This window comes from Carettochelys insculpta, chromosome 2, assembly GCF_033958435.1.
Source record: "Carettochelys insculpta isolate YL-2023 chromosome 2, ASM3395843v1, whole genome shotgun sequence".
Lineage (NCBI taxonomy): Eukaryota > Metazoa > Chordata > Testudines > Carettochelyidae > Carettochelys > Carettochelys insculpta.
In genome coordinates, this window is record NC_134138.1 from 160477188 (window position 1) to 160491817 (window position 14630).

General features: G+C 43.8%; 1 protein-coding gene across 1 annotated transcript in view; it reads left to right on the forward strand.

Moving 5' to 3' along the window:
• Positions 1 to 14630, forward strand: part of TMEFF1 (transmembrane protein with EGF like and two follistatin like domains 1) — a 222624-nt gene that overhangs the window by 134260 nt on the left and 73734 nt on the right. Inside the window, exon 4 of the mRNA XM_074987915.1 lies at positions 9972 to 9998. Within this exon, the coding sequence (XP_074844016.1) occupies positions 9972 to 9998 (27 nt within the window). The remainder of the gene's footprint in view (positions 1 to 9971; positions 9999 to 14630) is intronic.

Sequence of the window (14630 nt, forward strand, 5' to 3'; positions counted from 1 at the left end):
TTGTTCAACAGTTTTGGACTCTCTCTTTAGAAGCAGAAAACTCAGTGGGAGCAAACAGCTTCAGAGTTCAGGTTCCAGTTCTGTCTCCATGAACAGGAGGCAGTGGTGGCTTTGGATGTGGTTATTCAAGGGAGCAGATAATCTATTTACTGTAGAATCATGGCCTGTTTCCCAAACCCACTCATCCTCTATTTTCATGGCTTTTCTACATAAAATTGATAGCTTTATTTTCGAGTGCTATAATGTTTTAGGCTACATCTACACTACAGAGATCTTTCGAAAGAAGCCCTTCTGGAAGATCTCTTCTGAAAGAACTTCTTTCGAAAGAGTGCGTCCCCACACACACAGAAGCAGATCAAAAGAGTGGTTTGCTCTTTCGAAAGAGAGCATCCACACGGCCCCTGTTCTTTCGAAAGAACAGGCCAGGGAATTAAAAATCAGGTGCCATGAGGACTGCTCTTTCGAAAGAAAGGCCCTGAAGAGCATCTACACAAGTTTTATTTTGAAAGAAGCTTTCAAAAGCAGGCATTCCTGAAATGGGAGTGGAAGAGCTTTTTCGAAAGGAGCGTTGCGTTCTTTCAATTTATTTTTCAAAGAACACTTTCTGTGTGTAGACGCTCCACAGGATCTTTTGAAAGAGCCCCCTTCTTCTGAAAAATCTTTCAAAAGAACTTGTTAGTATAGACGCAGCCGTAGTGATACAAAAATCAAAGAACACTATAAGGATGAATTCTAGCCAAAGATCTTGGACAAAAGAAAACCTTTTTACTAGAGGTTTCCTAATCTATGTGCAGATTTAAGTCTCTGAGGCCAGTTCACTAGGATACAGACAGAGTGTCTGGATTTCTCACAACAGGCCATCTCAGAAGAATTCTAGAATATATAGAATTAATGCAACAGAATTCAGTCTTAAGAGAGACATCTGGCCCATGTCTGCGCCATGGCAGGTTTTTACAGACTACTTCATTATCACTGGCCTGTACATGGCCAAATTGTAAAAGTCCATTAAACAAGGTACGTTAAAGTGGTGCCATTTGTTCCTAGAAGCATAAGTTAGGTGGTGTGTTTTTTTGGGGTGGGGGGGCAATGCAGGGTGGGGCGAGGCAAGGCGTGGCAGGGAGGAAATGGGGTTAAACCAAGTTGGCTGTAGCTTATTTATAGGAGCTGGTTTATCTGGGGTGTGGCAAGGGCCCTTCTTTCTCTTGTCAGCCTCTGTGCTTCTCCCCACTTGGCGATATGGGCCTTGGATAAAATAATCGCTATCTGCTGCATCCGGGCTGTCAGCCCTCCCATTAACAGGGAGTTTAGGCTTGTGGTCTCCCCACAAAGTAGGGAGCTCAGCCTCTCCTCCTGAAGCTGCTCACTCCTGTAACGTTTCTAGCTTAATAGCTGTTTGTGTGCACACGTCTCTGTCTCTGTCTCTCTTCCTCCTCTCCCTCCTCCAAATGAGAGGTTTAAAAAGATCTCAGGCAACCAAGGTAGCCCTCTCAGGTGACCCTCACTGACCTACAGTAACCCACTTCTAGTTAACTGGGGAGTGGCACTTACCCCCTTTCTAGGGCTGCCTTTTCTCCCTCTTTTGCAGCCAGCGGGCCTGACTTTGTCACAGGGTGCCATATTCAAATCTCAGAATCCTGCAGTAGAAGGTACAAATGTCTGTTCTTATGCATGGCTGGACGGGTCTCACAGTGTTGGGATCTGGACAACTTAAATAAAAATGGTCCTCCAGATTCAGGTACACATGCATCCTATGTTGTTCCAACAGCTCAATGTCCGATCATCACATTTGTGGCTCTACACATTTGGGGCACTAATATATTTGAGACTCATCTTATGCTAGTTCTCAGGTAATGATTACAGGGAGGCAAGATACTCCGGGGTTACTAAGTTTGAATTCTTTTAGTAATTACTGCCTAGGGACCATTTTATTTTTACAGTATATGAATTTTTAAGTCTTCTCATAATCAAGAATAAGGCATTTCTCATTTACCTGGGATGAGTCCCATCTGAAACTATATCACAGAATTGGAAAAGGCCACACAATGTGTTTAGTCTGGCTGTTCATATCTGTTTCTTGTTTTTATGAATTATTTTAATTATTTTAATGAATTATTCAAGCTAGGTTTGTAAACTCAATGGTAACTTAGCCATATATGTATTAGCAGTGTATATACTTGCTTTGCACAGGATGCATGGCAAATAAACCAGGTTTTGTGGAGTGTCCTTTTTGCGCTATCTTCCCAAATATGCAGAATTAGAAAACAGAAAATCTAGGGTGGTTTTGGTAGAACTAAAATATAGGACTTCAGATTAAAAGTTATGTTTTAGGGAATGATAATACATGTAACTGAGGTCTTTGAGAGATTGTATATGAAGCAGCATTCTTCAACTCTACTAGTAAATTTTAATATAAAATGCTAACATTGCCAAAAATGCAGAGCTACAGAGATATTCAGCTCCCAGAGCTCACTCCATACTTAATGGGGATGGTGTACTTTCTGCATCTATGAAAAATCAGACTACTTTATGAAGGTGTCTAAGCAGAGGTTTAGGTACCTAAATGCAGGCCCCGATGTTTGAAAATTTGGGATAAATTGAAGAAATGAGTTCAGCCTAGGTTAGCACCCTTTACATAATACCTCAGAGTGAAACTTAAGAGCTGATTTAACAAATTTGATTTTATAAATTTTGTCCCACTGCTGGGGAATTTAGTGGATGGATTGTCACTCCCCACAATCCATTGTCTAGCTCAGTGGTTCCCAACTTTTTCACTTGTGTGGAGCCCCAATCACTTCCCCCACACTGTTCACGGACCCCCATAAAAGCTAACTCTAGCTGCTATGTACGCTTCCTTAAATGAAAAAGGAATTGTAAATAATTAACATTTAGATGTTCCACTTCTGAATGCTTCACTCTGTTCAATTATCTTCTATGATCATTTCTATTTCTATTTTTTTTGAACGGATCCCCCTGCAAAACCCTCCCAGACCCCCAGGGTCTGCTGGCCCCAGGTTGGGAGCCACTGGTCTAGCACTTTATGAAGGTGAAATTCTTGCCATTTGCGGATCTCCTTGCCCCAGGAGGATTCCTGAACTGCCTGGATAAGCCAGATGTGATGCTGGTGCCATGGAGATGGAACAGGGACAGAAGTTGCCCCAAGGGGCTTAGAATGTTGAGAAGTACAGTCACAAAGCTTTTCGTTTGCTTCCTGTCTTTATGGTAGGAGGACATCACTCACTTTCTGATTTGCATTTTATGGGTCATGAAGAAATCAAACCTGTAAATAAGAAATGAATGTTCATTATTTATTTTAACTTGTGTGTTCCTATTAATCAGCACTGCATGTACAGATTGTTGCCAAGATTTTGATGTCTGCCATATTTGTATTATATGACCATCAATATTAATCATGCACAATGACCTGTAACTGCTATTTTTATATAATGTACTCTTCAATTCACAGCTCTCAGAGTATAGTATTTATTGGAAGAAACAGTCTTTCTTTATTGGGACTTCTAAACTGAAAATAGAACATGCTGTTTGCATAATTAAAAGCAAATAATATTACTCTTATTAAATCTATTTTGTATTTTGTTCAGTTTGTTTTATCTTTTTTCTATGCTACAGTGAAGAGTGAGTCCCCTATGACACCTTTTAATTTAAACTGGTGTTCTTCAGTTTGCAGTAATCTTTTATTATGAATTCTGATTTCACCGGATTTCACAGTTTGTGGGGTTTTTCTTTTTTCCCCTGTACGAGATTCACAATGAATGTAATTAGAAGTACATATGTGGAAAAGAAATCTGTGTGTCTGGTTTTCTCCCTAGTGAGCTATGAAAACAGCCTGTTAATCTTTTTTATTTATTAAAGCTGATTGAGATACAGTTAAATTCTTATAAACATTAAATATTGGAAATAAAGTGAAAAAAAAAAAGCCCTCATAAGAAGGCCAAATTGTTCTGTCCAGCCTGTGTGGAAGATTTGTTCCAATTAAAAGGTCCCATTTTAATCTTTGGGAGATAAATGGTTTGAGGATAAAGAGTAGGTGCTAGCATTATAGCTTCTGACCAATTGTAATACTTTTCACAATCTATAATTAAGTGAAAAAAGTTGCTAAATGACACAAATTTGGATCAATTGATTGAAAAACCTTTAAAAGAATACGTGTCCTGAGACACAGCCTGGCAAGCCACAGGTTAAAACCCTGTTTTAGGCAGCTAGAGTCCCCACAGCTGCTGGCAATTACTCTTGTAAGCATTCCTCTCAGAAAACTCCTGCTGGCATATCAATATCAAGGGTAATTGCCAGCAGGCAGCAGTGCTCCTGGGGGGTGGGGACACAGCAGGAAGAGGATTGAGCTGTTGTAGCTGGGAGTACGAGGAGACTAAATTGGCACACTTCTTAACAACCTTATTTCATGTCCTCTTAACTATATGAACCTCACTCTGCTGACCAAGTAGCAGGAAGTTTAAGCTTTTTTGTTGTTTGTACTAGAGCTGTGAGAATGATCAACTTTTCTGTTCAGTAGCCAAACAGAAAATTGAAAAATTCATTTTGAAGCAAACAGAAATGTTGGGGGGGGGGGGTGGGCTTGGAATTTTATTTGCAAACTGACAAAGTTGGAAGAAAATAATCATTTCAGCTCATTTTGTTTGACTCAGAATGAAACATTTCATTTTCCATTCAAGTGTTTTAATTTTTTTTTATAAAAATGAATAAAATTGAAGTAAAATTCAAAATTAAAAGCTGCTTTGAAACAAAAAGAGGACACTTTTCATTTTGGAAACATCAAAACAAAATATTTATACCTTTTTGGACATTTGGAGGGCTTGAGTATGTTTGATACAAATTCACAAAATGTTTCAGTTGAGCTGAAACTGCATTTTTCAGCACACGCTAAAAAACGTTCGTCCCAAAATCTGTCACCCAGCTGTCGTTTGAAGTGTGGCTGCTTCAAGTGTTTGTTTATATGGAAGAATGAATTGGATTGTGTAGTTTTCTTTTCCTCCTTAAAACACCAGTCTCCATGCTGATGACTGCCCTGCCACTCTTGGTATTACTTGGAATTGTAATGCTTCCAAACCACTCACATGACAGACCATGGGCAGGGCCTGGGACAGACCAGAGGGCCCCAGTGGGGCTAGGAAATGTAAAGATATTCCACAATTGTGCAAAACATAGTTCCTCCTCCCTGCCTACCTCCATAGCCCAAGGCTGCTTCCCCCACAGGTTGTACACATGGAGTTGAGATACACCAAGCTAGCTGTTTCTGTGGTGGCTGCTCAGCGTAGGCCTCCATCCAAGTAGGAGCCTGGCTCTGCAGCCTTTCAGCCTTCACCTGCCCTCAGGACACATGGAAGCCTTAGGCCAAAGTACTCAAAACAAGACTTGTCTAGCTGAATCTGTCCGTGCCTTTTCCCCAGGCTCAAGCACACCCTCGCTCAGAGCAGCTCAAGTCCTTCCTCCCTCCCCAGAGCTCCTCGCAGCTGTCATGGAACCATCTGGTTTCTTGGCCCTCTAAAGCTGTTGATCCTTGCACTTAGGTGCCATCTGCTGGCTAATTACAGTATGTTGTGTTTGCCAGAAAGACGGTTCCTTTGCTTAGGAAATCCTGGTCGAGACTCAGAAGCGAGAACACTATGCCTCCATGCTTCAGCGTGGTTTTCCTGTGGAGAAGTGCTCTGAAATTCCATGGCACTGTAGCTGTGGTGGTCCTGCCCCAAAAAGGAGTCATGAGGCTTGTGGTGTGTCACTCTTACTTCTGCCCTGCTGCTGGTGGCAGCTCTGCCTTCAGAGCTGAGCACCCAGTCAGCAGCTGCCGCTCTCCAGCTTCCCAGGTCTGAAGGCCATGCAGGAGGTAAAGTGGGCAATACTGACATCCTCTCTCTGTAAGAGCCAGATTTCATGAGGCAGGTCAGATTTCACAATTTATGATGCATTTTCCACAGATTTGAATTTGGTAGGGGCCTACGTAAGAGGCTTAAAATCTGGGTTGACAAAGGGAAAAACATATCTATCTTGTCATCCTCTCAAAACCGTTCAGATAAGAGGTAATCATAGAATCATAGTGTTGAAAGGGACCTGAGGAGGTCATTGAGTCCAGCCCCTTGCTAAAGGCAGGGCCAATCCAAACTAAAGTATCTCAACCAGGGCTTTGTCAGTCTGGGACTTAAAAACCTCTAGTGATGGAGATTCCACCACCTCTCTAGGTAACACACTCTAGTGCTTCACCACCCTCCTGGTGAAATAGTATTTCCTAATATCCAGCCTAGACCTCCCCCCACTGTAACTTGAGACCATTACTTCTCATTCTGTCATCTGTTACCACTGAGTATAGCCTGTCTTCATCTTCTCTGAAAGCCCCTTTCAGGTAGTTGAAGGCTGCTATCAAATCCCTCCTCGCTTTTCTCTGTGTTGATTAAATAAGCTGAAATCCCGTAACCTTTCCTCTTAGTCATACGTTCCAGACCCCTGATAATTTTTGTTGCCCTCCACTGGATCCTCTCCAATGCATCCACATCCATTCTGTAACGGTGGGGCCCAGAACTGGATGCAGTCTGGTTTGTCTCTGAGCCTCTGGCTCATAATCACACCAATTTAGTGTCATTACAGATGGGAGAAGAGTTTTCCTCCCCTGACACTGAGATGCAGAATTTCAGCAGTAGCGTTTAACTCAATCTCCAAGAATTAGTCACAATGAGATCAGCCCTAGACCATGGATACCTTCCAGAAAATACCAAGAAGATATTGTTTAATTTATAATATTCCTATTGTATCTCTGTTGGCACAGCTGTCCAGATTCATAATATACATATGAAATACTACTCTTAAAATGTTCTAGTTCACAACCCTCATGAGTTTAAGAAGAAAATCCCACTTTAGTCAACTTATGCCCCAGGAATGGTCTATGTAAATAAATGAGCCTGTAGCATAGCCTGAAGATAAGCAAATTTGGGATTTGTCAGACCAGAGAGTAAAGCTGTGATTTACATGCTGGGGACTTGCCAGTGAAAACACTCTGAGACAGACCTTCTGCTGATGTAAATCGATTTCAAAGAATGTGCATCATAAGAGTATCAAATTTCTCCTCTTCACTCAGATGGAGTAAATTGACTTTGGGCATGACTTCACTATGGACCAAGTTGACAGGGCAGAGATTGATCCGGGGGGTTGATTTATTGATTCATCGAGATGCGATAAATCAACTGCCCGTCACTCTCCCATTGACTCTGGTACTCCACCTCAATGAGAGAGTTAGTGGGAGAGTGCCTTCTGTCCACCCACTCCAGCAAAGATACCACGTATATTAGACCTAAGTATGTTACCTGCAGCTACACTATTCACTTAGCTGAACTTGTGTAACAGAGGCTGCTTCTGCACTCCCCGCCTCCCGTTGGAGGGGGCATGATAATGAGGCAATTTGAAGCAGGCTAATGAGGCACTAACATGCATATTCAGTGCCTCATTAGCATAAGGGCGACTGCACAAATTTTGAAGTGCAGACTTCGAATTGCAGATTGATAGTGCAGATGGGGGCAGCTTCAAACTGAGCACCCCACTTTGACATTCCCTGACTCTGATCTAGTTCTGTGGGAGTACAGGAATGTTGAAGTGGGGCGCTTATTTCAAAGCTGCCCCCATCTACATCGTCGATCTGCAATTTGAAGTCTGCACCTTGAAGTTTGTGTGGCTGCCATTATGCTAATGAAGTGCTGAATATGCACTTTAGCACCTCATTTGCCTGCTTTAAATTGCCTTATTACCTTGCCCTGAGTATAGAAGCAGCCTTAGATTCATCCCTCCTTTGTGTTCAGACCTGCCTGTAAGCACTGGAGTGCTACTTCCCAGAGAATGGAGTCTTCCTCCCTTGTCTACAATATGCTAACAGCGCCTCTTCTAGGCTGGAGTGTCTTTCTCCATACCCCAGCATCCTCGGAAGAGCCCAGAGGTCTTCTCTGGCATATTCACAAGGTTATAGAACCATTATATCCCCACACCTGCCCAACCTCAAAGTGCGCTTCCATAATTGTTTAGATGAAGCCCTGGAGAGCACAGGGGGTGTTTGACTATTTTTCAAGGAAACTCAATGTCCTGATCCCAGGCCGCAGACTTGTAGAGTACGGCTGTCTTTGGGACTTTCTATGGCAGGTACAGGCCCTGGGGAATCAGGGTCTGAAATAATTGTATGAATTATGAAAAATCGCTACTGTAACGCTGGAATTAGTGCAACTGGTGTAATTCCGATTGCTTCCGACTTAAACATTTGTTTGTTTGACAGATTTCAGCAGCTTTTCTGTCACAGGTACAGAATCAGCTCATCACACAATATCGTAATCCCAGGGAAGCCTGCGGGTTTAGCTCATGGATGCAGATGATGCCACCTTCAGATTTGTTAATCAAGCGATGCTACACCATATGTCACATTGTCTGTTCAGTGGTGCAACAATTAAACATTGCACAAGGGCTGTCTGCTCTTCAGGAAATTGGGTCATTACTGATGTCAAGAAAATACTAGACAGACATTTTCCTTATGTTAGCCTGTTAGTTTATTTAAACAATGAGACTCCAGTATGAGACTTGGAGTAATAATATGCAATTAAATAGGGAAAATTTAGGTTGAATAGCAGGAAAATCTCCATTCCTGACAGCAGCCTCTTTTGTGGGAGGTTATTTTTAAAGCGTGGTAGTGACCTAATGCTGTCGACTTTCACTTGCTTTGGAGGATTCCTGCTTTGGAGGAATCAATTCTTAGAAATACAGGAAATTAGAAAAAGAATTGAACCAGATGGGAGGGGTTTCGGCTTGACTCCGAGCTCATGCAAGGAAGTAAGAACCCCCCTCCCTTTTGGGAAGTGTGTAGAATTAAACAGGGCTAACTCACTTGCCTATTCTGTTCCCTGAGTAAGTATGTAGGGGGAAGTGGGGAATGAGCAGTGCACCAGCTCTACTCCCCTCCTCACCTTCTGGAGTGGCTGATCCAGTTGGTCAATTTATTGTTGGTATAGGCCAGTATAAATTATTCTCTTCTTCCCCTTCCCTTCCCCACAAGGAGGGAGGAAATAGCAGAGTGTTGGGAGCTCAGCAGTGTGTGTCTGAGGGCAGCGTGTCTTCACTGCAGTGTCAGCTCAGGGTATAAACTTGAGTGTTGGACAGAATCCAAGCTCTGTCCACACACGAGAAATCTCTATTTTGAGTGAAGTGGTATTTTAAATTCAACCTGCCTGGTCTGTTGGGTATGTACCTTGCAACGTCAGGGCTTCTGATAACAGCAGCTAGTAATGAATTGAGATGCAGCTACCAGCTACAGTTTGAGTTAGCACATTAGCTGCTCATCCAGTCACTTTGTGTTACTAATCAAATCACTGTGCAGCTCCATGTTGTTTCGCAGTGTAGTGATTTTGCTTGGGGGCTAGTCAACTTCAGACTAGCCTGGGTAACTTGAGCGAACTCTGCCATGAAGATACACCAAGTCTCAATGAGGCCTGAGGCCACTTCAGGAGTCAGGTAGTTTACGTACCCTCTTCCCTAGCTGTGCTTAAAGTCAAAATGTAGCCGCTGTTAGACGGATTGCAAAAATCAAATTGGGAATTATTATTACAACTTGGATGCTTTTATCATTTAAAAATAGCTTGAAAAGCAGTGAGAGAGAAAAAGGGTAGGTGAAATAATATCTTTTACTGAACCATCTTCTGTTAGGGATGCAGCTACAGGCTACATGCACTGTTATTTAGCAACACGCACAAATACACTGCCGCTCTTAGAGCAAATTTACCTTGACAGGTATGGAAAAGGGTGTGTGATCAGCCTGGACAAAATGTATTAGTGGTGCCTGATAAGATGAGAGACATTGTTTTTATACTTGGCTCCTGATGAGTAATATTCATACTATGTGTGGGCAATGACAGATTCTTGAATAAAGCTATGTTCCTGGGACAGTGTTGTGAATTTTTTTCCTTTTATCTCTTTATCAGATAATGGATCTGGATCAGGAGAAGGGGGTAAGTACACCATCACAATCATAGTTGCACTTGTTTTCTGTTGTAGTTCATTTTTGTGTGTATTTAAGCCTGTTTGAGGTAAAGAGACGTTTTCATGTAAATTCTGAAAAGCAGATGGTTTTTAAATGGTCAGTATGAAAAATGCAGTGTGGTGTTAGTAATACATAAAGGCCATTCTTTCCCCCAAAATATGGTTTTTACGTGACTAGTTTACAGTGTGTTTTTAGCTAGCTTGGACATTCAAGTCAGTCTGGTCTTGCTTCCTCCTGCCCTCCCCACTTCCTGGCTTCCTTATTCATTATAATGGTGCTGTTTTGTATTTCTAGTAGTCAGCACAGGGTAATGTTTAAATCCCTGCAAAAACTCCTTTTGTTTCAGCTTCAAAAAATAATTCCTTTTCAATAAACATACTAAACTCCTCTGCACTTTTTGTTTTGACAAATGTCCCTTTCTTAAGTGTTATCTATCACATTTCAGTTTGTCTTTTATCATACTATGAATACAATTTTTAAGATGCCCAAGTGTATATCATGTATATTGTTTGGTATTTAGTTTTTTAAATGTAAATAATTTAATAGATTTTGTTGCTTCTGAGCACTTGTTCACAGGACTGGCACAGTATTGTTTGTATAAATGGAAGCTTCTCCTTCCCTGGTAAATATCTCCACCTCGTTCTAGGAATTAAAAACTGTACTGTAAATTCTAATCAGTCTTTGGTGAACTGTTGGTTTGTGCCATATGGACAGAGTGTGGGAGATGAAGACATATCCCTAAAAACTGGATGGGAACAACCAAATCATTTCACATAATATATCGTGTCCATATTCATCCATTCCTCCAGCCCTTGAAGGGTGTGTGGCATTTTGTACCTATCCCACGATGACTTGCTCAGATTGTTGCATGATATCTATTGGCACCCTATCATGGTTTTGGATCATTCCATTGCCAGCTCTGAACAGTTTTGCTCGGCTTGTGAAAAAGTACTTATTTCGTGAGAGGTGAGATGAGTCTGCCTGGTGCGATATAGGCAGTGCTAATTTGTAAGAAAAGAGGAGCCAGAACACAACCAGCACCCCCACACAAAGGGTTCCCACGGCTAGCAGCTGCTGGAAGGGCTCTGTGCCACAGCCAGTTCCCCATTGTGGGCCTGGCGGGGCCCCCATACCCCCTGGCCAGTCCCTGGGGCTGGAATAGCTGGTGGGGCTCCTGTCATTCCGCTGGGTCCCCAGGGTTGGAGCTGCCAGCCGGGCTTCATGCCCTGGCTGGTTCCTAGCCCCGGGGCTCCCAGGGTTCTCCTCGCCCCAGCCAGGTCCACAGGTTTGGAGCTGTAGGCGAGGCTCCCAGCCCCAGGGCTGGCAGGGTTCCTGCGGCTGTGCTGCTGGTAGGGCTTCACCCCCACAGCCAGGGCACAAGAAAAGCCCTGGTTATAGGCAAGCTGTAGAGTTACAGTGGTGCTTCTCTAGCACAGACAAGGTCATAATTACGGCTGACCGAGAGCAGATTTGAACCGAAGCTCTTGGGATAAAAATCCTGTAAAGCATCCAGCACGTCTGGGTTTTTTTAGTTTAAGTTATTTTTAATTACATTAAAAACTGTTATTGGGGAAGGTGATTATTGACTTTGCTGTGTGACATTTAACTCACCAGGAGTCAGGTGTTCTTTTTATATACTGAGAGGGACCTGTGGCAATACTGCCCTCTTCACCGACAGGGTGACTGGCAATAGCAGCACTCCTGTGGCTAAATTCCTGGGCCACAGCCAGTACCCGCCTTTTGTCACCTTTACTTCCGTCCCTCCTCCTTGTCTTGTTTATATTTTTGAGGCCAGTAGCTGAAGGGGCAAGTGGTTTCTGGTTCAGCTTCTGACCCTCATCACCTCCCTCTGTGACTCTTCCCTGGGATTTTCACTCAACGGCACTGTCCCCCACCCTTTCTGCCACCTCACCCTGCTTCTCCTTCCCACTCCCTCACCCTGATCATCATGCTATCGCACCACTTCCCTTTTCTGCTCTGTGTTATTGGCTGCTTTCCCGAGCACCCTCAGGCATCTCCTTTCGAGAGGGCGCAGGAGAAGTCCATTCACCCCACATCTCCTGATTTTAACACTGTTGATATGAATTGACTTGATTTCACAGTCGCACACAAACAGATCTTCTTAACGCGACGGTAAAATGTTTTAAAGTGTTTGGCTGGAAGATACCGTATGAGGACGGAATGATACAGTCTTGTTTCACTCTGGCGCTAGTTGTGGCTACTTAAGTGGGAATTGCACTGTACGATAGTGTGTGGGGTAGTGATAACTACAAATGTCTCCTGTGTGTAAGCCACACACCTAGGTGTGGTTCATTGGCCCACGTGGTAGCACTTAGACTACTGACACAGAGAGAAAGACTGAGTGAGAGCCAGCTGGTTTTTCGCTTACACTGTAGAGGCTCATGCACTGAGTTCCTGAGGTCCTAGGGTCAAGTCTCTCTGTGGGTGGTTACAGATGCAGCCCAGAAAATGTGGATGTTGCTCTCCAAATCATGGTAACATTGTCTTCCACACGTGACTAGAATAATGGTAGGGGTCTAACCTCTGCCCTACAATCACCATGACTCTGGCTGTTGGAGATTCCAGCATCGGCAGAGGTCATGGTTCAACGGATTGCTAGCCCCTTGGCAGAGGGGCTGACAGCTGCTGTGGGCCCTGGGGCAAGGTGGGACGGCAGCTCAACTCCACACCCCCAGAAGGGGCAGGGCCAAGAGTGGAAGGGGCAGGGCCAGGGGCAAAAGGGGCAGGGCCACAGGCAGATAGCCCTTTGTGCTCCTTGGGGTATGGCACTGGGGTCTCCCCATTCCTTCAGAGCCGCACAGCTGTGCGGCAGCACTGCTGCGGCATTTTAAAGGGGCCCAGAGCTCATCCTGCCACCACTGCTGAGATAGAAGTGGTGGCGGCCAGAGCTCCAGCCCGCTTTAAAATGCTGGTCCCTGGGGCCACTGCCCTCTGTTGGCGGACTGGCCAGTTGGTCTGATTTAAATTTATGGTTTTATTTTGGTTGCCAGACACAGGAACAGACTCTTGCGTTATTTTGTAACTTGACTCAGTACAGAATTTCCTTCTACTTGAGAACAGCATCATCTGAATACAGTGATATTTGTGCCAAAAGAGCAGATTTATAACAGGAAAAGGACTTGTTCTGCAGTGGATTAGCTCAGAGAATGTTTTCCTAAATCGTCATGTATCACAAAAAGGCCAAAGATCATGTAACTTCTCTGCTGGGTTCTCTGCTAGCTCGTGTTTACTGTCACCAAGATGTTAAAATAAAGCAGTAGGAGCTGTTGAATTTTGCAGTATACTTGACAGTGAAATGATAGTTGTATCATCCACCTGGTTTTCAGCTGTGCCATGCTTAATTCGGGTGCCCTCTGGCATTTTGGATAAACCAATTTCTAATCTCTTATGCTTTCACAACACATCAGCAGTAACAATAAAACTGGCAAAAACGGTGAGAAGTCCTGTGGCACATTATAGACTAACAGATATTTTGGAACATAAGCTTTTGTGGGTGAAGACCCACTTCATCAGATGCATCAGGTGCCACAGGACTTCTCGTTGTTTTTGCAGATACAGGCTGACATGGCTACCGCACTAATAAAATTGACAGAAGTCTGAACTTGCATTTTATTATGCTTGTTGCATTTGTGAAATTCAGTTGTAGATCACATGTGGCTTTTGAAGTCTGAAGCTGCTTTTAATAAGAATATGGGATATTAATTCAGAAGGTAAAGCAGTTTTGAAAATCTCATTAATATGCCATTGGCTACGTCTACACGTGCAGCCAACATCAAAATAGCTTATTTCGATGTTGCGACATCGAAATAGTCTATTTCGATGAATAACGTCTACACATCCTCCAGGGCTGGCAATGTCGATGTTCAACTTCGACGTTGCTCAGCCCAACATCGAAATAGGCGCAGCGAGGGAACGTCTACACGTCAAAGTAGCACACATCGAAATAGGGATGCCAGGCACAGCTGCAGACAGGGTCACAGGGCGGACTCAACAGCAAGCCGCTCCCTTAAAGGGCCCCTCCCAGACACAGTTGCACTAAACAACACAAGATACACAGAGCCGACAACTGGTTGCAGACCCTGTGCCTGCAGCATAGATCCCCAGCTGCCGCAGAAGCAGCCAGAAGCCCTGGGCTAAGGGCTGCTGCCCACGGTGACCATAGAGCCCTGCAGGGGCTGGAGAGAGAGCATCTCTCAACCCCCCAGCTGATGGCCGCCATGGAGGACCCGGCAATTTCGACGTTGCGGGACGCGGATCGTCTACACCGTCCCTACTTCGACGTTGAACGTCGAAGTAGGGCGCTATTCCTATCTCCTCATGAGGTTAGCGACTTCGACGTCTCGCCGCCTAACGTCGAAGTTGGTGCCGCTACTTCGAAGTAGCGTGCACGTGTAGACGCAGCTATTATGTCCCAGCTGTCTACTGAAGGAAGCATTAGTTACTGAGGCTCAGTCCTGAAAATATTGCTTATGTGACGCCACAGCTAACAATTTTGCAACTCTTTAGGCTGCATATAAAGACAAGGACTTTTTTATGACTTTATACATAGTTACCCACTTTTTGACTGGAGCAGGTAATT